This window comes from Anabrus simplex, chromosome 2 (assembly GCF_040414725.1).
Source record: "Anabrus simplex isolate iqAnaSimp1 chromosome 2, ASM4041472v1, whole genome shotgun sequence".
Classification (NCBI taxonomy): Eukaryota; Metazoa; Arthropoda; class Insecta; order Orthoptera; family Tettigoniidae; genus Anabrus; species Anabrus simplex.
In genome coordinates, this window is record NC_090266.1 from 1,237,449,786 (window position 1) to 1,237,474,589 (window position 24,804).

Sequence of the window (24,804 nt, forward strand, 5' to 3'; positions counted from 1 at the left end):
ATATAAGCAAAAAAAAGTGCTATAGAGAGTATCTTTATAAAGTACAGAATTTCTTAATAATTTGCTTTACGTCACACCGACACAGATAGGTCTTATGGTGACGACAGGAGAGGAAAGGACTAAGAGTGGGAAGGAAGTGACCATGGCCTTAAGGTAGAAGCCCAGCATTTGCCTGGTGCGAAAATGAGGGAACCACAGAACACTTCTTCACAGCTGCCCATAGTGCGGTTCAAACAGAACAGATAATTAATGTCTTTTAATTCTTATGAATATGGCTAAATTAGTCACTAGAACTAATGAAAATGTGAACACTGACAAGTTTGTAATCATTTTTGGAAAATTAATAAATCTTATCAAGTACCAGAAAAAAAAAAATGCTGAAAGTTTATGAAAGGGGAAAAAATAATTTTTAATTGTTGAAAAATTGTATTTGTAATAAGAAAATTTAACTATACCCATTAACAAGCAGGTGTTAGAATAATATTAAGTAAAATAAAGAGATGCTTCCTTTAAGAAATAAATTTACAGTTTCTTCTTCTCTGGATTCTTTTTCTCAATCTTCTCATTTGCAATGGAACTCAGGTTGAACATAAGAGTAAAAACCTTCCACAACAGCAACGAATGTGTTACAGATGGAAAATCTGTGTTTTTTGCCATCAAGTGCATCTTTAGTCAGGACAGACTAAAACTGGTGTTGAAGTTGCCAAGTACCCCTATAGACAGGGTGAGTAGCCGGACAATTGCTGGCAACCAGTAGGTGCGACATTTCAAGTTCCGCGCAAACAGAGATGAATACCTGCTAGCAAATGCTAAGCCTGCCTCGTGCCACACTTCTGCACCTCCTCCCCTCACCCCTCCTTCTGGTTCCTCGCCACACGTTTCCCTCCTCCCCGCTCCTGCCCGTCTGCTTAGCTGTTGAAGGGGAACGGTTCTACACTTCGCGTACTCTATTGGCCTTTCAAAAACAATATAAGTGTTTTTAATCCACCTATTCAATACTTTTATTTTCACTTATAGTGGTTACATAAACAGACTATCAGTTAAATGGAACATGTTTCGCCCTCAACTTAGGGCATCTTCAGCCTAAAAGCAATCTTCAAGGGTAATATTAAATATGGAAGTAAAAGTTTAGCTAGTTAGTAAAATTCGGGACATAAAAATGTGAAAAATGATACATTATACTGTGACCGATCACAACGTCACCTACGGTATGTCATGATATCCAGGAGATGAAATATGTCGTTTTCCGCATCATTCTACGATAAAAACTGCCCAAGTTGGAATTTTTCTTCCCGCTCCGGGACTCGATTTGCAGTATCCAGAGTCGCACGACCCAGCTCTAGTTGCTGGTAATTAGCAGCAAGGCGGTACAAGAGCGCTTGTACTCGAAGTTTTCTCACTCCAACCCCGAGCGAGATGAAAAGAGACGCATTATCACGTGACAGAGAATCTAGGTCACTAGCTGAGCCCAGAGAGTATATCCAACGTGAGAACAAACATTATACCCTATTTTCCTCATTCTTTCACCACTGCCAACTCATCGAATTCAGCTGGTTTTTTTTCTGTTAATTTTTATAAATCGCAAGATACTAAATGGATAATTAAGTGCAAACATTCATTTTAATCAGGGAATTTTTCGCATAATTATGAGACCGAGAAGTGTTCTACTTAATGGAAAGGACGTAACTACGCTGTAAACAAGGGTGCGTCTTAATGACTAACAGATGTTGGACCCTAACCGTGCCAGCGAACACAAGGAATCCCCTGTGTGCGTCATCATTCACCGACAGAGACAAAAGGACGCTTTTAAGATTGCTTGAGAATCTACGAAGCTATTTCAAAAACAGTCACTCAGTGGAAATGGGAATACAAGAGCTACATTTTGATACCCTGTTCGTCACTCTACGTTGCATATTACCGGACCGATACCTCAGATGGGGTTGCATTTTTCCCCCACTCTAAGCAGCCGAGTCTATCGCGTATCTCGCCTATATAGTCAAGAGCTGAGAGGCAGACACTACCCAGTTCATTTTCAGTGCAATGCTAGTTCGGTAGTAGTTCATCATGATTTGTGTGTGAGTCCCTTATTAAGAAATCACTTTTTTTTTTTTTGTGAACAGTGTAACGCAGTAATTTATTGAAGCCTGTGAATATCTGCAGAAATAACCACAATCTAAGTAAGCTGTTTGCGAGCACAGGGTGCCGCTAATTAATATAGTGGGAACAGTACGAAACCGTAATGACCGCTGTCCGTGTGTCGAAGAGGTCGTGCGTCGAGCCTCATATATGCCTAAAGTAATGCGGCTAAATTAACATAAATAGGCATGTATTTAGCAAAGTGTATGGAGTGTGTGTGTGCTCGATATAAATGAGAAATGTAAAGAAAGTGAGTGAGCGGCTCATTGTCGACCTAATTAAGGACAGTGCCACGTTAAAGTAATCCGTGATGCAGTTGAGAGCCTGACTTATGCATGACTAGGTGAAATAGAATATGCATGATGTGCGGTCGTGTGAGACGAGAAATTTTAACCCAGTAGTGGCCTAACCAGTGACATTCTTTACTCAGGGCCTAGAATAGCTGTATGCTGCTTCTAAAAGAATAGGTATATGAGAAGGGAACAGTGTCGGGTGGCAGAGACATTACCGGCATTGGATTGGAATGCTCGTGCTATTGAGCAGATCCAACCATGTATTTAAATTGTGGTGTGTAACAAAGTAACGCACTCGCATGAGATAATTTCCCCTCATTTACATAAGGAGTCTACAGGAGCGTCGGAGTGACGGGATATCCAGCCGCATGCCAGAATTTGCCTGTGTAGCAGAGAGAACGGGACGTCCAGCTGAATGCCGGAATTTTGCCTGAGTAGCGGAGATCATCTGGAATGTCGAACGAGGTCAAGCCAAGATGGTCGTGACTTGCCAGTTAGTCACCAGAGAACTTCATATCGCTGACTACATTATGGATTTCGAGTAATTCATAGATGTGCCCACCTGTAAGGCTGTGAACGCGGTATCCAGAAGGTTGAGTACATTTCCAAGTATTTAATCTTTAAAGGTCGTGTCCCATTGCAAATATGTAGATTTTTCACATAGATGTAAAGTAGACTGCTAGTATGCCATTTCAGAGGGATAATATAAAGAATTTCATTTTTATTTTGGGTCTTTTATAGAACATTTTCTTCATGGTTTGGGAACGACCATATTTTACTTCCATTTTTTTTTTAATAAGGGTTTGATAATGCATGACGTAATTTTAAGGACCTCGGATTAATTAAGTGTGAAGTATTGTCAAGTAAAAAGGGTTTAAATATTCTCTGTAAACGACTCCAGTTATCAACTTTCTATAGCCGATAGGAGTCTTCAAAGATATCTCAGTAATTGATTTTTTTTTTTACTTCACAAGCTATTAGGGAGTCCTCCTTATTAGTAAGCAATGCTGCTGAAAACAACGGATGGAAACGTGAGATTGGGGGTATATATTGTTAAATTATTTAGTTCGCGAGTGCGTGAAGAAATTTGAACCCTTGTGGCAGGAGGTCATCATTAAATCTGCATCGTAGTCAATGTACCGAGAGGAGAAACGAGATGGTTGAACAGGCTGTAGCCATAATATATAGTGTGAAATGAAAATGTGAAGTTCCCTTGGAATCTGTCATTAAGATACGTGATATAGATATCGCAATATGAATGTGTCGATTACGGCCAAATAAAGCCGGGATTTGTTGTGATGCCATTGTGGCCAGTATTGAAAAAAGTGAATAGATTATTTGCCGTGAAATAACTGTCTGGGAAGTTCTGGCAGGCCGCTCCTTGGAAGTGTGTCACGGGCAGGGAACCGCTGAGATTTATGACTCCCTTTAAAGGGAATAGAGGTGTCTCCTTCAGTGAAAGGAAACAACTACAAGTGGCGAGTTTCTTTCCTTTGGATACAATGATTACGTGCATCTATTTAAATATTGCCAACGTCGCACAGATTCCAACATGCATTAAAAGAAGGGTCCCTTCAATTTCTTTCCTTAATTATTTACAGCGTGCAGGGAATTCCAGGTTAGATATACCCTGTCTCAGAAGATCCTGGGTTCGTTCCAGGAGACAGTGAAAGTTTATGTTCACTGTTACCAACAGCGGGTGGCTTGTATCATCTGTGATTCGAGTGAGTGTGTGAAATGTATATATTCTTGTCCATTTATTGCAGGTAGTGTTATGATACTCTGTTTATGATGTCTGGTATTGAAGTCCCTCTATGAGTTGTTCACAGATAGCAACGTGGTATAAATAATGTCCTGTTATGCATATTGATAAGAATCCTGATGAAATGAGCGTGTTTATTATATTACTTATCAAACAATGACGAACTTAGGGAAGTGAGGTGATGCGACCTTCAAAAGGATTTGGAGTGTACGTAGTAAACATATTCTGATTTCAGTTCATATGTGTTCGTAGGCCTATATCACAACCTGATAAAGTTTGAATATATTAATTCTCGGCAAATAAACAGGATTACAGCAGGATATGTCCATACTGAATAGATTTGTGTGTAAAGTGATCAGTGTAGGTGTAAAGTGAAGTAATCAGAGAGAAAACGCCTCTCTAAGTCTAAGTGTAAATAGATCAAGAGGGAACGCCTCTTAAGTTTGAATAATTGAACGTATGATGAAGTGTAGAAAGAGCCTACCGAACATTAACGTCAAGATAACCTTCAATATCACATGTACAGTGTTGTATGGCATATCTCTGTAAATAAGGTGTGTTTCACTAGTATATTAAAAACTGTTATACAAGATATAGTTTCTCTTCTCATTAGTAATGAAATAGTGTTCCTCTCATAATTAATATTCCCCTACTATAGAGAGTATTATTAAAGAAATTACCGCCCCATCGGACTGTCTGCTGACCCGAAATGCGACACCGGCTTAGCTAGCGAATCATTCTAGTAGGGGAGGGTGAGGCTTCGACGACAGGGCTGAGTTCGAGGCTCACCGATGGTGCTCCATTCTAACGTCATATTTGTGAACCACGGTAGCTTGTTTATGTACTGAAGCCTTGGAAAGGTACAATACAAACATGTTAATGGAAACACTGTCAATGATTAAACTATAATCTTGTCGGAGACTAAAACTTCTTCCATTAAAATTCTAATTAAAATAGTTCGTTTAAAATTGTAGGGGAAATACCAAAGTGGTAATAACATAATGCCAACAACATAAGGGCGTGAACACAAGCACAAACATGAATGTCATAAATACATGTTCAAGGCCACTGATGAATTTGCGAGCATAAGGTGAAACAGAAGTATCAGTTGAATTACTGTAGAAGTGGCCCTTAGCACCGGTAGGCAATATTATTGTCTGAGACCTTGTCAGGAAATTTCAGTAGATACTGGAAAATGTTCTCCGTAAGAGAAGGAAAGGATGAATTAAGAAGTTGAACGCAAGGAGAGAATTCTGATTACGTAGTTTGGAACAAATGAGGACTTACGTGTTAGTTGAAAGTTATTTGTTATCTACTGTTGTGTTGGTAGCTGCCCTTCTGTTAGCTCTGAGTCTCGTATCATAACTGTGCTGCAGAGGCACTAGTGAGCTCAGAGGGGAAGGAATAGGGGAGTGTGGAAGGGAGGAGAGGATGGGTGGAGTTAACTGTGATGAGGCTGACAAAGGGGCAGAGTCATCTGTTTTGCTGGAAGTAGGCCTAATATCTGTAAGTATGGGTGGAGTATTAGAGTATGAAGAATTAAATATATCAGGTATCCTAAATTTATTTGTACAAAGCTTGATAGCTGCAGTTGCTTAAGTGCGGCCAGTATCCAGTATTCGGGAGATAGTAGGTTCGAACCCCACTGTCGGCAGCTCTGAAAATGGTTTTCCGTGGTTTCCTATTTTCACACCAGGGAAATGCTGGAGCTGTACCTTAATTAAGGCCATGGCCGCTTCCTTCCCACTCCTAGTCCTTCCTGTCCCATCGTCGCCATAAGACCTATCACAATTGAAATATCAAAGAAGGTTCAACCTTTTCAATACAAAACGTGTTGTATAAGAAGTTCACAACATAATATTTATTGAATAATTAGGACCGGTTTCGACGCTCACTGCGTCATCATCAGCTACAAAGATCAACAAATAGGCAAAGTACATGTCATGAATGATTTACATTAATAACTCTTGTATGGCTGAATACAAATGGTAAACTGCTTTGTCATAAAAGCTAGGAGAAACTTGAGTAAAATATGATAATGTGATGTGACACATAAAACATAGTGGTTTGATGGGTAAAAAATTATGCATAAAATTGAACTGATGCTATGAACATGAGAGTCTGAATATGGTGATAAAACTATGTGGTAAAAATAAAATGGTAAAATTGTCCACTCTTCTGTTGTTCACTTCAGGCACATAAGTCCAGGTCCGATGTTATATAGTCAAACCTTATTCAATCGCCCAACATCAGGTGTCCCGGCCTCGACAAAAATCTTTTTATTGGTTTGACTATATAACATCGGACCTGGACTTATGTGCCTGAAGTGAACAACAGAAGAGTGGACAATTTTACCATTTTATTTTTACCACATAGTTTTATCACCATATTCAGACTCTCATGTTCATAGCATCAGTTCAATTTTATGCATAATTTTTACCCATCAAACCACTATGTTTTATGTGTCACATCACATTATCATATTTTACTCAAGTTTCTCCTAGCTTTTATGACAAAGCAGTTTACCATTTGTATTCAGCCATACAAGAGTTATTAATGTAAATCATTCATGACATGTACTTTGCCTATTTGTTGATCTTTGTAGCTGATGATGACGCAGTGAGCGTCGAAACCGGTCCTAATTATTCAATAAATATTATGTTGTGAACTTCTTATACAACACGTTTTGTATTGAAAAGGTTGAACCTTCTTTGATATTTCAATTGTGAATCTCAGTTCAATACGGGAAAATGAAGTTTTTAACTTATAATAAGACCTATCTGCGTAGGTGTGACGTCAAGCAACTAGCAGAAAGAAAAAAGAAAAAAACTAAGTGTCTTTAATAATTTCAGAGTTAATTCATGTAACATGCTTTTACTGTCCGTAATTTCATTAAGATTCTGTTCCTTATTATACGTCTGATCTACAAGGATGGTTTGAAAAGTTATCGGAATCACCGCTAGATGTCGGTGGTAGAGCAACGAGGTTCCCGCGCAATAATCACACATCCTTTATGAGTGAAAACATGGCGCATCAGTGCTCTAGCTGCAGGAGTGTGGTAGTGATGACTCTTTGTTGTTGTTCCCACGTAGTGATTTGTGACAATGGAAAAAACTGAGATTCGAGCAGTGATTAAATACTTTGTAAAGAAAGGTATGAAAGGAAAGGAAATTCATGCCAACTTTCACAACACACTGGGGGACTCTGCTCCTTCATTTTCAACTGTTGCCAAGTGGTCCAGCGAGTTTAAATTTGGTCGGGAGAGCTTGAATGATGATCCGCATAGTGGACGGCCAAAAAGTATTACGACCCCAGAATTTATCGCAAAAGTGCATAAAATGGTCATGGCGGATCGTTGACTGAAAGTGCGGGAGATTGCTGAAGCTGTAGGGATGTCTTCTGAACGGGTATATTATATTTTACCTGAAGAATTGGGTATGAAAAAATTGTCCACAAGATGGGTGCAGCGGCTCTTGACATTGGACAATAAACGCACCAGATTAGAAATGTCCGAACAAAGTCTGGCCCGTTTTCAGTGCAACCAACAAGATTTTTTGCGCCGGTTTGTGACTGCAGATGAAACTTGGGTCTACTACTATACCCCAGAGACAAAACAGCAGTCAAAGCAGTGGAAACATGCTGATTCACCACCACCAAAGAAAGCAAAGGCAGTGCGTTCGGCCGGAAAGGTCATGGCCTCAGTTTTCTGGGATGCAAAAGGCATTCTGCTGATAGATTATCTTCCTACTGGGCAAACAATTAACGGGCAATACTATTCAAACCTCCTAGACCAACTACAGGAAAAGATACGCGAAACAAGGCCTGGTTTGGCAAGGAAAAAGGTCATCTTTCATCAGGACAACGCTCCGCCGCACACAAGTGTTATTGCCAATGCAAAACTTCATGAACTGAGGTACGAATTGTTGCCACATCCACCTTATTCACCTGATTTGGCACCATCAGACTTTCATCTATTCCCCAAGCTGAAAATTTTCTTCGGTGGACGGAGATTTTCTACAAGGGAAGAACTGACAGCCGAATTGGAGAGGTATTTTGCAGGCCTGGAGGAATCTCATTTTCGAGATGGGATCAAGGCATTGGAACATCGCTGGACCGAATACATTAGTCTACAGGGAGACTATGTTGAAAAATAAAAGCAGTTCCACCGAGATAAGATACTTAATTCTAGTACATTCTGAGAACTTTTCAAAGCACCTACGTAAGTAGATATATAAACTTCCTAGTTCGTTCAACATTCTCCCTTTTCCCATGTTTCTAATTATCGCTAGGTCTTTCTCTATGGATTCAAATCGGTGACAAGTCTCCCTCATATGCAAACTCATCGCTGAGTACTTCCTATGTTTTTCCGTGTTAACATGTTTCATGTATCTTGTCATAAAGCTTCTCCCAGCCTGCCCAACATATGAAAAATTACACTGTGTACATTTGAGTCTGTATACTCCTGATCCCAAATAACGATTTCTGTCATGATTAACTTTTTTGATTAAAGAATATGGATTGGTTAGTATTAGTAGTTCTAAAAGCTATATTAAAATTATGTTTCTTGAACACGTTAGTAATCTGGTGTATAGCTGGATTATTAAAAGTGAATGTAGCATACTCAGTGTTTTGGTTTTTTCTGGTATCAGATTCGTGGATAACTTGTTCTTAATTTTATTGATCAATTTATTGATCATTTCTATTTTGAAACCATTCTGTTTAGCAAGGTACATAATATAATTCAATTGTTTCCTCAAATTCTTGAGAGATACATTGTTGTTGTTGGAGTCATCAGTCCATAGACTGGTTTGATGCAGCTCTCCATGCCACCCTATCCTGTGCTAACCTTTTCATTTCTACGTAACTATTGCATCCTACATCTGCTCTAATCTGTTTGTCATATTCATACCTTGGTCTACCCCTACCGTTCTTGCCACCTACACTTCCTTCAAAAACCAACTGAACAAGTCCTCGGTGTCTTAAGATGTGTCCTATCATTCTATCTCTTCTTCTCGTCAAATTTAGCCAAATCGATCTCCTCTCACCAATTCGATTCAGTATCTCTTCATTCGTGATTCGATCTATCCATCTCACCTTCAGCATTCTTCTGTAACACCACATTTCAAAAGCTTCTATTCTCTTTCTTTCTGAGCTAGTTATTGTCCATGTTTCACTTCCATACAATGCCACGCTCCACACAAAAGTCTTCAAAAACATCTTTCTAATTCCGATATCAATGTTTGAAGTGAGCAAATTTCTTTTCTTAAGAAAGCTCTTCCTTGCTTGTGCTAGTCTGCATTTTATGTCCTCCTTACTTCTGCCATCGTTGGTTATTTTACTACCCAAGTAACAATATTCATCTACTTCCTTTAAGACTTTGTTTCCTAATCCAATATTTCCTACATCACCTGCCTTCGTTCGACTGCACTCCATTACTTTTGTTTTGGACTTATTTATTTTCATCTTGTACTCCTTACCTAAGACTTCATCCATACCATTCAGCAACTTCTCGAGATCTTCTGCAGTCTCAGATAAAATAACAATATCATCCGCAAATCTCAAGGTTTTGATTTCCTCTCCTTGGACTGTGATTCCATTTCCAAATTTCTCTTTGATTTCCTTTACTGCCTGTTCTATGTAAACATTGAAAAGGAGAGGGGACAAACTGCAGCCTTGCCTGTGAAAAGATGCTTGTTTATGTGAATTCGGGTGTAAAGAAAAATTGTTTATGGTTGTAGATGATTGTATCGGTTTTCTAAATATTTGGAAATCAAGAGTGTTATCCTTACGCGTAACAGTTACATCTAGAAAATTCAATGAGTTATCGACTTCGTCCTCTTTTGTGAATTTCAAATTAGGTTCAATTTCACTTAACTTATTTAAGATTTCTTGACTCTTAGTGACATCTTTGTTTAGGATTGCAAATGTATCATCTACATATCTCAACCATAAATCAATTCCTTTAATTTTTTCTATAATTTCATTGTGTTCGATTGAATCCATAAATATGTCGACAAGGATGCCCAATATTGTGTCACCCATTGCTAATCCATTCTGTTTATAAATTTTATTGTTAAATGAGAAGTAATTATTGTCAAATACGAAATTTAATAATCTTCTTCTACTACCATTTTACTATGATTGCTGTGTTTACAAATATTATCATGAATAATATTAACAGTTTTATCTGTCGGAATATTCGGGAACATATTCACTACGTCATACGAGCACATCGTCTGGTTTGGACGCACGCCAAATTTAAACAAAATGTCACACAAATCAATTGAATTTCTTAACCCATTCGCCTCGCATTTAAATACCATAGGAGTTCACTAAGAAATCACATTTAAATATCGCTCTACGGCTGCCGTCATTACACTATTATTTAAAAAATCATACAAAACCAACCAGTAAATAATCCTTTCAGAAAATTTGCATGCATGATAAAGAAGTAATAAACTACCAGTGCCGCTATTTTAGTACGTCTGCTGGGTGTGGTACACCTCAAAACATTCTTCTAAGTGAAGAGCTACGCCACACTTTTTGTACTGCTGCAACTTTCACTTCTTTTACCCTGGCTGTAGCACACAACACACCTTCTTGTGACTTTTGATTTCTTCTCTGTAGGGGGAATACACATGGGAAAGTGGGCCCATGATTTAGCTTGTAATCTGGTTGGGGTGGTGCTCGCTGAAGGTTGACCTCGAACCGAGTACTCCGGCAACTGAACAGTCTCTAGTAGCTGCTGCGCAATGCTAGTTCGGAAGTCCGTGTAGCTCGTCTTTCTGTTAGCAGCGATCTTGTGATACACAGTGAAGGAATTGAAAATACACATATCTAGGAGGTAAAAGAATATTTTCCTATATCCTTTCACTGTGCGTCGCATGACGGGGAACAGAGCGGTGACCTGATCCTGAATGTCAACACCACCCATCCCCTTCTGGTATTCAAGGCCACACTTGGGCTTTATCACTTCTTCCCTCGGGGTTTGTCCTCTCTTTCGCCTGAGTTTGCCTGTCCCTGTGTTTAGTGGTGAGAAAGCAAAATCCTTTTTATCTTTCCACTTCACACACAACATACTGTTGGCAGCCCATGTCTCAGTTTCGTCCTACTGATATCGTGAGGCATGTCTTTTCGGTTCTGTCTAACACTTCCAATTACATTCATCTGCTTGTCGTGTAGCCTTTTGAATAAATCTGGGGAAGAATACCAGTTATCTAAAAATAATGTATGTCCTCGGCCTAACAAGGGTTCCCACATGTTGAGCACAATGTTTGTACTTGCTGGCAGACTTGGATCCGTTACATCATCACCTACATAAATTTTGAAAGACAGACAGTAGCCAGAACTTGACTCACAAATTTTGTAAATTTTTATTCCAAACCTAGAACGTTTAGACCTATTACACTGGACATATGAAAGGCGGCCTCTGAATTTCATTAGACTTTCATCTAGAGCAATGTCTTGTGAAGGTAAATATAATTCTGAAAATTTGGAGCAGAAATGTTGTATTATAGGCCTAATCTTTCTTAGTTTGTCACTACTATCGACTTGTTCATCGTCAACAAAATGTAAAAATCGTGAAATTATAATCAATTTTTCCCTGATCATGGTTTCACGAAAAATAGGAGTGTTTATACACCTGTTTTTACTCCAGTATAACTGTATTCTTGACTTTTGCACTTGTGACATTAGTATAACTAACGCAAAATATGCCCTAATTTCGTCGGGTGTAGTCTCAAACCATTTGTCATCGTCTTTCAACTTTTTTCTGTCAGGATTGCTCAACTGTTTTGCTGCATATGAATTTGTCTCGACAGATATTTTGTCAAACAAAGGGTTCATGTATTCACAAAAAACTGAGAGTTCAGATAGTGGCTGCGTATCAAACTTTTTCAATAAATTTTCACTAACCCCACTGTATTCACTAAACTTATGTACAACAGGTTTATTGTCACTTTTTGTCCAGTTCCAGTCAGTCAAGTTAGTCTGTGCCGAGGTACGAGCTCGTTTCGAAAGACTCGGCACACCGTCGTTATTTGCTTCACTTTCCGTGTCATCAGAACTATTATAGGCATCGCTAGTACTCTAACTAAGGACTTCAGGGTCTATTTCGTCGTCACAAACATCACTGCCTTCAATATCACTCTCTAAAACACTATCTATTAGCTTCCATATTCCTTCTTCATCAACACCAGCATATCTGCTTGACGCCATGATGGCAACTGACATGAGCGAAATTATGTGTAAAAAGATTCTCTTATCTCTTGTTCCAGAAGTGTGCGGGAACCTGGTGAAAGGGAAAAAACCGAAGCCACATGTGTAAACTTCAGCTCAGAATGCATACAAGTGGCATCTGTGGGTTAGTGACTGAACTATATGGACTGATGTACAGCTGTGCATCGCCGCGAGCAGAGCTTGTCATTTGATTCATATGCCACGAGTAACTATGACGAGCTAGGGTCGTCAAATGATGCGATTGGGTTAATGGCTGTTTATTATTATTAAAAGTGTAATGTCTTTTCAAAAATTTGTGAATGTATTTGGAGATCCACATCTCTTTTTACCGAAGAAGAACAATTAAAACTTGTTAATATGAATCCTAGGCTCCCAGAAACTAGAGCTTTGCCCAAAATACATAAAAAAGATGTTCCAATTCGTCCGATAATCAATTGCCGAAATTCTCCCATGTATAAGGAACAACAGCAGGTCTTAAGGGCAGGGAGAGAAAATGAGGATGTCATGTTACTTGAGAAGATGATAAATTATCCAGGAAAGTATTATAAAAGGGAACATTCAAGAGGTTAAAAAAACATGTTACGGTGTGAGATATCCTAAATTTTTCAGATTTCAGCTAAGTCTCAAAGGAAATCTGCAATTAATTGCAATACACTTCAAAGCACAGTATTTGTGTGCCGTATGCATATGATATTCCACTTCAGAATCCAACAAGATTTAGACATACAAAACCCAAGAATATATCAGTAAATTGAACAAACCTGTCTACATTATCGTGTACACAGCCTTGAACTGTTAGAACACAGCCAGGAGGAAAACCATTATGGAGATTCACATCAAACGGAGCAGTTGTGCCACCAAGATCCGTTACTTGCACGTAAAACTCACCATCTAACTGACTAGCCTGGAAATGTAACACAAAACATTACATTCTCAGTAACCAAAATAATTTCCTGCATAAATATTTCATAAAAACAGGCAATGCTGTGAAAATTTGCTGGGTTCGAGATTTATGCAGTACCGGTAAAAAGTTTTGGATCACGTGAAGAAATCATCTATAACCGAAAATTGAGTTACTAGATGTCTGTCTGAGCACTGAGTTAGTCCAAGTACTGTACAAGTTATGAATTTTTTATTCTTGGAAGGTCACAGTAATGTAATGTACTATAAACTCTAATTGGTTGCAAGTATCACCACCAAGATTTTTTTCAGACTTAGCAATTGGGAGGGGGGGGGGGGGGGCATTTTAGTATAAATATAACAATGGCTCCAAACAAGGGCCGAGGCAGACAGGAATTTGTAAGTAGATGAAAGAAACAGAGTGAAACAAATAGTTGCTGAATCCAAAAAGAAGTCATGGAAAGATTTTGGTAATAACCTGGAAAGGCTAGGTCAAGCAGCAGGGAAACCTTTCTGGACAGCAATATAGAATCATAGGAACGGAGGGAAAAAGGAAATGAACAGTGTTGTGAGTAATTCAGGTGAACTCATAATAGATCCCAGGGAATCACTGGAGAGGTGAGACATCTTCTCAATGTAAAAGGAAATCTTCCTGGTGGTGTTGTGAACAGCCAAGCTCATGGGGAGGAAGAAAATGATGTTGGTGAAATAACACTTGAGGAAGTGGAAAGGATGATAAATAAACTCCATTGTCATAAAGCAGCAGGAATAGAAATGGTGAAGTATAGTGGGAAGGCAGGGATGAAATGGCTTCATAGAGTAGTAAAATTAGCGTGGAGTGTTGGTAAGGTACCTTCAGATTGGACAAAAGCAGTAATTGCACCTATCTATAAGCAAGGGAACAGGAGATTGCAACAACTATCGAGGTATCTCATTGATTAGTATACCAGGCAAAGTATTCACTGGCATCTTGGAAGGGAGGGTGCGATCAGTCGTTCAGAGGAAGTTGGATGAAAATCAGTATGGTTTTAGACCACAGAGAGGCTGTCAGGATCAGATTTTCAGTATGCGCCAGGTAATTGAAAAATGCTACGAGAGGAATAGGCAGTTGTGTTTATGTTTCGTAAATCTAAAGAAAACATATCACAGGGTACCGAGGGAAAAGATGTTCGCCATACTGGGGGACTGTGGAATTAAAGGCAGATTATTAAAAGCAGTCAAAGGCATTTATGTTGACAATTGGGCTTCAGTGAGAATTGATGGTAGAATGAGTTCTTTGTTCAGGGTAATTACAGGAGTTAGAGAAGGCTGTAATCTTTCACCTTTGCTGTTTGTAGTTTACATGGATCATCTGCTGAAAGATATAAAATGGCAGGGAGGGATTCAGTTAGGTGGAAATATAGTAATCAGTCTGGGCTATGCTGACGACTTGGTCTTAATGGCAGATTGTGCTGAAAGCCTGCAGCCTGCATCTTCGAACATGAAAACAGGTGCAACGAGTATGGTATGAAAATTAGCCTCTCGAAGACTAAATTGATGTCAGTAGATAAGAAATTCAACAGAATTGAATGCCAGATTGGTGATACAAAGCTAGAACAGGTAGATAATTTCAAGTATTTAAGTTGTGTGTCTCCTGGGATGGTAATATAGTAAGTGAGATTGAATCAGAGTGTAGTAAAGCTAATGCAGTGAGCTCGCAGTTGCGATCAGCAGTATTCTGTAAGAAGGAAGTCATCTCCCAGACGAAACTATCTTTACATCGGTCTGTTTTCAGACCAACTTTACTTTACGGGAGCGAAAGCTGGGTGGACTCAGGATATCTTATTCAAAAGTTAGAAGTAACAGACATGAAAGTAGCAGGAATGATTGCTGGTGCAAACAGGTGGGAACAATGGCAGGAGGGTACTTGCAATGAGGAGATAAAGGCTAATTTAGGAATGAACTTGACTGAAGAAGCTGTACGCATAAATCGGCTTCGGTGGTGGGGTCATGGGAGGCGAATGGAGGAGGATAGGTTACCTACGAGACTAATGGACTGTTATGGAGGGTAAGAGAAGTAGAGGGAGACCAAGACGATGATGGTTAGACTCAATTTCTAACAATTTAAAGATAAGAGGTACAGAACTAAATGAGGCCACAGCACTAGTTCCAAATAGAGGATTGTGGCGACATTTAGTAAATTGACAGAGGCTTGCAGACTGAACGCTTATAAGGCATAACAGTCTATAATGATAATGTATGTATGTATAACAATTTCAAAAATGTGCGGCACCATTTATTTCGTGTGTTTTATTTTTTTCAAAGCAGCGCCTAGATCGTTGATTTTTCTTTGTCATGCATGGCCCAAGGTCCCGGGGTGAGCTATCTGCCCTGATAGTTTCATTTGCACTCTGCAGATGGCATCCAAGAAGACATTTGTGATGCCAACAGCTCATACTGAGACCTATGACAAGGAGAAGGAAATATTGACCATCTTAGTGGTGGTTTGAAAAAAAAAAAAAAGAAATAGTGCTGCATATTTTTTACTAAAATGACCCCCACCTATTGCTAAGTCTACAAAAGAATTAGAGTATATAGTACATAATACTTCCAAAAATACTGACTTTCTGATGTGACCTTCCAACAGTTAAAAATTGATAAATTCTACAATGCTTGGCGTAACTCATTGAAATCAGGTGACGTATATCATATTAGATGCGAGAGCTCAGGAAAAAAATACTGAGGTCTAGTAGTAGAATGTTAGCTTCTTAATGAAATTTCATCATTTTTTTATGTGGTCCTAAACTTTTGACCGGTACTGTATATCTTAACCTTTAATTTCCCACAAGTTTATAAAAAGCTAGACATTACAAACACTGCTGTACACTGCTCGCTATACACTGATGAGGAACTGAATTAGAAATAGCTGCCATTTATCTGTAGTCGGCCCAGCTAATATACGGTATACCTTGTAGTGGCCATGTGAATAACGTAAGACTCAAAATCTCAGTGCATTTGACCACGACCAGATTGTCGCTGTCAGCTGTACAAGCCATTCCATTTCTGAGGTCGTGCAGACTCTGGGCTTTTCACGGGTTACCGTGTCGAGAGTGAAATGTGGATTTGGGAAAAGCCATCCCCAATAGGGTCAACTAAAGTGCTTACTGCTGGCTAGCTCGGATGTTACGAGTGGATAGACGGGCCACAGCGCAGCATATAACTTGTGAATTCAAAGCTGGACAACAACGAAGCTGAGCAACCATAGCATCCAGAACATTCTCCTTGCAATGGGATATAGTACCCACCATCCCACTGAAGCATCTCTGCTCAATGCACGTCACACGGTAAAGAGACTCGTATGGGCAAAGAAGTACTGGCATTGGTCTCTCGAAGCATAGAGAAATGTTGCCTGGACAAATAAATCGAGGTATCAGTTGATACGTGCCAACGGCAGGATACGAGTGGTGGTATAGGAACTGTTCATGTAGGATAATAGAGGTTTGCCAAACATTTAGGAACATACAATTTGTGCCACGGTCTCTACATTATTAATGTTTTTAACTGTTAATTAACAATGGAAAACACGCTGGGTTTTTTTTGGCACAAACTAGGCATTTCTAAGGAGATGGTTACTCCTACAGTTTTTTAAGCAAACAAAAAATGTAATATTTTTGACAATAACATGGAAAATAACTGAGTAACTAACTGTGGTGTAATTATGATTTAATGCTGGATTGTTTCTAACGTATAATATTTTAAATTAACAATGATGAAATGCCCCTTGAAAATTCACTGCAAACGTTGGAGGATTTTCTGAGTTTTGTTTTCTACAGAAAAGGATTGGGAAAATCGTGGCGTAAGTTGTTTGATATAACTTCCAAACGGAAGTACCCAGTATGTCAAGCTGCATTCCATGGAATCCTCTCTGTAGGCAAGAAGGGTTGTGCCCGCATTGCTTTGCTGCGTTTTGCATCACTGCGTGCCTTCTTCCTAACATCAGCTACAGTTGATCTTCTGAACAAAGAACACCATAAACATGGGGTGGACAGCAGTATACAAAGACTTAAAACGGCAAGCTGTTGGTATGCCATACTGAGATATAATAAGTGCTTTAGGTGTGCCCAGAACTTTTTTGTTTGCTTGTTTGTTTGCTAATGGCTTTATGCTGCACTGCCCTGCTCCATGACTAAATGGTTAGCAAGCTCCCCTTTGATCCAAAGGATCCCAGGTTTGATTCCCAGCCAGGTGAGGGATTTTTAACCTGAATTGGTTAAATTGTCTGGCTCAGGGGCTGGGTGTTTTTTTTATAAGTTGCTTTAATATACATATGATTAATGACAAAAGTTTTTAATGTTACAATCATTTTAGAGATGTTTCAGTCTTTGTCAGTTTTCAACATAATTATCATATGAACTATGTTTTTCATTGAACATATGTACAAATCTAATAATTTTCACAGCCGAAGAAGGCCAAAATTATGGCCGAAACATGTACAGAATTTTGTACTTGCTTTTAAAGACGTAAATGTTTAGAGATTTTAATGTATTAAGTAAGGTGGAGTCTCAGTTGTTTCCTTTCAAGGAATATTTGTGTGAATACATGCACAGCACTGATTATGAAAGAAATCCAGCTATAATGGTGTAGCATCATTCAAAGCCAACCAATGACTCGTTGCAGCAGATAGAAGACAGAAGAAACATCCCAAGAGCAGGCCTTTAGTATTATATCCTATGATTGGACTATTCAGTCATACGGAAAACACACAAATAACAAAGCTTGTATGATTAAGTTGTGAACACACCTACTTGCATCAAGTGTTTGTTCATCATTTGCCAAGCCAATTTCCAAGGATACATCAGACTTCCATGCCCAGTATGGTAACAGAACTACTTCTCCGCAGATAGCGGAATGTAGCAAGCCAGCTAGTGAAAAAATAGGGCACTCATTAAATAAAACAGAGCTACGATGAAAATTAATTCAAATTTTTCCACACTGTCAGACCAGTTGTGGCTTATTACTGGAAAGCGGAGCAATATCTTTGTGAAGGGTAAATTTCTCCAGCAGTTTGTCTCCTTTTATGCAGTAAAAATTCAAAAGACTATCATGCTGGGTATTCTGGGCCATGAAAGTATAACTCAAAAATAGATTTTATATACTTTGAAAATAAAATTGGTTTTGCTTTCTTTCATTCTCCACCTGGGAACATATCAAAATCATGGAGTCATATGAAAATTTGACTAAAAGCCCTTAATACCTCAAACACTACTGGATCAAACACAAACACATCTCCAAGAGTAGTTGTACACCATATAGAAGATGGACTAGGAGGGCCATGAACATTATTCATCTGGCAGCATACTGAAACAGAAATATTCAGCACATTTAAGCAACGTATGTAATAATATACAAACAATGAAATTAAACTTCTGCTTCAATACCTTGCACACAACTTTTCTCAATTTTATATAAAAAATAAATGGCTATATATCATACGCCTTTTTGAAAGGTTGACCCTTTCGGCTACAAGCAATCACACACCTCGTTCTATGCCAGCCCCAAGTTTATTTTGACAGATTAGAAACTTTTGGTCTTGCATACACAATAATTAATAAAATTATAAATTCTCAAATTTAAGGACTATTTGGCATACAAATATCTATTTATGTAACTTCGGAGTGCAATATTTTTCAAAAGGGTCCCCTGGGTGAAGTCCTAGGTTCCTAACAAAAGTTTTATAAAAGAAAACAGTATCTCTTCTGACCCTTTCACCTTCCTATTACTGCACACAGCGCAGTCGTTAGACAATCACTGTTCATTCTTTGCAATGAAATGGTATCCTTTTAGTCTCTCTTGCTGGTCAGCAGATGATGGGTGACCACATTTTGCCTGGTTGATGTTCTGAATGTCACCAATGAGCTCCACCAACCTTTTTCTTTGCACATGCTTGTAGAGAGTAAAACTGTTCACTACAGCAGCTTCCAGAAGCCACCACTTGTATGATTTCCTCATGAAGGCATAACTGACGCTATAGTGATCAGCATGGTCCACCCCTCCCATATGCTGTGTACAGTCGGAGATGACTGCTGGCTTTTCAAATTCAGTTACTCGCCCTGCCCTAGATTTTCTTGTCACAAGGTTAGTGGAAGGGTTTTGGAAGGAACTCCTTCCCAGCCAAGAACATCACATTCTTTTCTGAATTCCGATATTCTTCACTTCATGCTCTGGGAGCTTCAGCTTTTTTGACTGCTGTAGTAAGCCTCTTTGTTAGCTTGCACGGTGCCTGTCAGACAAATGCGCAGCTTTCCTCAACTAGCTAACAGCTGGTGTACAATCTGTCTGTGTACAGTAGTGATGGGATATTCGATTCATTTTACAGAATCGATTCATTTGATTCAGTTCACGTTACTGAATCAATACAGTGATCCGATTCATGGCACATTAGATTCACCGTTCATATTACATCTGTGTAGTGTCTACTGATAAGAAAGCTGCAACAACTTTCAAGGCTTGCTGCTGCCATCTGAACTGCTTTCCTATGCGTCATCTAGTTTTCAGATTCAGATTTATCCTGGTAGCCACCTCTTTGCATCAAATTTTGATGCCTTTCCCACACAGTGACAACTCCATTAAATAAGTACATACAATTAGATAAAAAATAAATGCGTGCACAATCATCAGCGATCTTCATTTAGAGCTGTCACGCAGGTGGGAGATTCCCTATCAATTGTTTGCCTAGTCTTTTCATAAATGATTTCAAAGAACATGATAAGTACACAATACAAAACAAATACGTTAAAAATTAAATGCAGGAAAAAATAGGCACACGCCCGTTATATTACAGTACGAAACTTGTAGAGTTAATATTAATAATTGAGAAGAAGAAAAAGAAGAACTGACATAACTCGAATTTTATACACTAACTCTGAAAGTCTCATCTCTATCTTTATATATAAAATAACATGTGCTGACTGACTGACTGATTCATCGTCGCCGAGCCAAAACTACTGAACATAAAGAAATGAAATTTTGAGAATACATTTATATTACAATGCAGGTGCTCACTAAGGGAGGATTTTTGGATATTCCATCGCTAAGGGGATGAAATTACATGTGATAAATATCATTCTTGATCTGTATTGATGATGCTTGAATGGAATAATATCAATAAGTTAATTTATTGAATTTACCACCTAATCAATACAAAATGTCTTATTTTAGTTGGTTTACTTTGGCATTTTAACTAAAATGGTACATGTTTCGACTTGAATTCAGGCATCATCAGCCATTATCTTAACTCTAAAATAGAAACAGGCACCTGATTTATATATATATGAAATAAAACATTTTATTTAAAAACCTTGGAGAGGCTAGAACTACAATTAACATATGCTAAAGATTATAGTTAAGTTGGTTATAAAGATATTACAATGAGTAAGTAAAATTACAAATGGTGAAAGTGATGGTGATATATGGTACCTCTAATTCAAACGCAACCAATAAACCCTTAGCCACACCCACTGTAATATCGCTCCCTCCAACGGCATCTCACCGTTAGAACATGCGCAGCAGTACACTTCCCTCTCTCTCTCCCGCCAATAGCAGCTCCCCTCCAAATACTACAAACAAGCCCATAGTCACATCTTCGCAAACAGTTCCACCTCCAACTCAAACATACAGCTATAACACTCGGAGTAAGACGCAGACAGTCGACAATAACGTTTAGTTAATAACGTAACAAACTACCCTTTCTTCGTCCAATGGTAAGTGTACACAATCTTCACTTCAACATTTCATTAAGATTTTTCACTCAATTAACACCACGTTTTTGGTTTCCTTTTACAGATTCAACTGCAACACTTCTATTTCGACTTGAATGTCAATCTACCACAAATTCTTAACAACATTGCAGCAATGCAACAAATTGAGATGGTCCAAAAAGGCCCTATTTAAACATCGTTCTTCAACTTCAACTTCGAATTTTTATCAAACTGAACCACATCACCATATGCCATTGATTTTCGATTTATCTCTTGTAAACAAATTTTGATGGTCACATGACCACATTTCACCATTATTTTATTGTACATTTTTATTAAATACGATTATCATTGTCATTTTCGTTGTAACCGCTGGTCGGCCAACGTAATTTTTAGCAATCCTATCACTCGTTTTTGACAGACTGTTGCTTTGTTCGTTTTAATTTTAATAGAAGCCTTCTAATGTCATATCACCATCACTTTCACCATTTGTAATTTTACTTACTCATTGTAATATCTTTATAACCTACTTAACTATAATCTTTAGCATATGTTAATTGTAGTTCTAGCCTCTCCAAGGTTTTTAAATAAAATGTTTTATTTCATGTATATATAAATCAGGTGCCTGTTTCTATTTTAGAGTTAAGATAATGGCTGATGATGCCTGAATTCAAGTCGAAACATGTACCATTTTAGTTAACATGCCAAAGTAAACCAACTAAAATAAGACATTTTGTATTGATTAGGTGGTAAATTCAATAAATTAACTTATTGATATTATTCCATTCAAGCAGATGAAAAGCGGGGTGAATTTTAAAAATGAGTGCATATATATCTCAAAAACTTGACAGTTTAAACACGTGAAAATCAGTATTTAAAATTTCCTTTAAAAATAAAGAAATACGTATCCTTTTGTTTTTGGAAAATCTTCTTAAGGGGTGTGAAAAAAAGGTGAAAAACAGGTTGAGTACCTTTTATGAGGATACTTTTATCTCAAAAACTGAAGATATTACAGTCTTGAAAATTGGTATTTGAAATTTTTAAAAATAAGCAAACACGTATTTTTTTGTTTTAGGAAAATCTTCTTAAGAGGGGGGTAAACAGGAGTCACAAAGGGGGTGATTTTTTAATGAGTATGTCTACGATATATCTTTTTTTTTTTAAACATGTTACACACGTGAAAACTGGTATTTGGAATCTCCTGTAAAAGTAAAGGAACACGCATAATTTGTTTTCTGAAAATCCACTTAAGGAGAAGTGTTAAAAGGGGGTGAGTTTTTAGAATGAGCAATCTGTATTATATCTCAAGAACTTAACATAATACAGAAGTTCAAATTGGTATTTTTAATCTCGACTAGTCTATGTACTCCCGATAACTTCTTGTGGATGGTAGCAGTAGGTGAAGTCTTACATCCTCCTGCAAGAACTGAAAGAAAAAAGAGCAGATATTGGGATGGATTTCTACGGGACAGACGCCATGATCAACCGTGAATGGACACGCACAGGATACAACTTACAGCATACAATTATGACGTTTGCCATACATGGGTTTCACCATAAAGTATGCCAGACCTTTAATTACCATGAACCAGGCCCGGATTGTGTGTGCAAACTCGGTGACCAACACTGCAAGAAATATCATGCCTTACAATGCAAGCGTAGGCAACAAACGATCACCCAGCCTGCCAATGAATAATGGACATGACAATTATCAAAAGTGCAAACAAACTTGGTGACAATAAGTGGAAAGATGTTTTATTTACTTCCTATATGGCCATTGGCTGTAATAAAATTCTTATTATTAATCTCTTTTGAAAATAAAGTAACACGTTTTTTTTTATTCAGAAAATTTGCTTGAGAGTGTTGTAAAAGGTCTGAAAAGTGAGTTGAACTCTTTTTATGAGGATACTTATATCTAAAAAACTGAAGATGTTACAAACATGAATATTTTTATTTGGAATCTTCTTTAAAAATAAAGAAACACGTATTCTTATGTTTTTGGAAAATCCACATAAGGAGGTGGGGTGGGTGGAAAGAACTGAAGAATGTGATGAATTATTTTTATGTTACAAACATGAATATTTTTATTTGGAATCTTCTTTAAAAATAAAGAAACACGTATTTTTATGTTTTTGGAAAATCCACATAAGGAGGTGGGGTGGGTGGAAAGAACTGAAGAATGTGATGAATTATTTTTATGAAGATGCTTGTATATCAAATACTGAAGATATTCAGACATCAAAATTGGCTTTTGATTCTCCTGTAAAAGTAAAGGAACACGCATAAATTGTTTTCTGAAAATCCACTTAAGGAGAAGTGTTATTAAACGGGGTGAAATTTTAAAATGAGCATATCTACAAAAAAAACTTACCACATATCTTGCTTGTTGTTTTAAGGGGCCTAACATCGAAGGTCATCGGCTTACCACATATCACAGACATGCAAACTGATGTATTTAATATCTTTAACATAAAGTAACACGTCTTTTTTGTTTCAGAAAAAAAACACTTAAGGGGTGGAGACTGTAAAATGGATTTTTTTTTTTATGAGGATAGATATATCTCAATTACTGAAGATAGCACAGACATGAATATTTGTATTTGGAATCTCCTTTTTAAAAAATAAACAAGTGTTCTTTTGTTTTCAGAAAATCCAATTAATGGGGAGGATAAATGAATTAAAAAATGAGTTGAATTCTTTGTTTGAGGATACTTATATCTTGAAAATTAAGGATGTTAAGGATGAGAAAATTGGTATTTGGAATCTCCTTTTAAAATAGACACGTATTTTGTGGCGGGGGAGGGGGTGTGGAATCAACTTGAGGGGGGTGTAAAAGTAGTTGAATTATTTTTATAAGGATACAAATAAGAAGCAGTCTTTAAACAATACACACCTAAGGGGGTTTTGTCTGGGGGTAGGGAATGATGACAAAAATATGCATTTATAAGAAACCATTTGAATTATGAAGTTAAAATTTCATATGATTTCCTAGGTGTTAAATAACAGAAGGTGTGAAACAAATTTAACATCTCAGAAAGTTAAATGGAGGTTAAGATCCGAAAACAAATATATTAATTCCTTCCTTTGAAACGGTTTAACATACGAAGACAAAATTCAAATTCCAAATCCTAGGTGTGAAATAGGAAATAATATTTAACGTTCCAACCCCAAAGTATTAACCGAGGTTAGCTCTGTAAACGAAATTATTCATCCCTCCAAAACCATTTGACGTACATACAAAGTTGTAATATTACGAGAAAGGTGTCCTTTTATGTCCTTGGTGTAAAATATTGTATAATTCAAAATATTTCTCCCCTAAGGAGTTTAGATGGTGGTTGACCCACAAAAAAAAAAAATCATACTTCTGAAACCCTTTCAGGCACTAACTTATTTTTTTATGAAGGTTGGTCTTCTATACTCTAATTGTTAACAAATATTTAAAAACATTCACCCCCTAAAAAGTATTCATTCCTCCATTACGTACTTATCGACGTACAAATTCAAAATTTCACATGGTGGTCGCTTTTACATCCCAGATTTTAAATATGATGGGTTTTAAAACATTCAAATTCTTCCATATGGGGTTCAAATGAGTGTTAGATCAGAAAATAAATAATCATTCCTCCAAAAACACTTGACGTACGAACTGAGGGCGTATTTTACAGGCTTATCTGACAGTGGACTCGCCAAAATGTAAAACTTTTAATAATAATTTTCAGTTTAAAGCTGTAGCGAAATA

At 37.7% G+C, this 24,804-nt stretch overlaps 1 protein-coding gene across 5 annotated transcripts in view; it reads right to left on the reverse strand.

The window, feature by feature from the left end:
- The window catches only part of Pex23 (peroxin 23), a 986,852-nt gene that overhangs the window by 305,809 nt on the left and 656,239 nt on the right, over positions 1-24,804 (reverse strand). For all 5 annotated transcript variants that reach the window (XM_067142270.2, XM_067142269.2, XM_067142271.2 and 2 more), the window contains 2 exons: positions 18,563-18,666; positions 13,191-13,333 (listed from right to left, as the gene is read on the reverse strand). In XM_067142270.2, the coding sequence (XP_066998371.2) occupies positions 13,191-13,333; positions 18,563-18,666 (247 nt within the window). The remainder of the gene's footprint in view (positions 1-13,190; positions 13,334-18,562; positions 18,667-24,804) is intronic.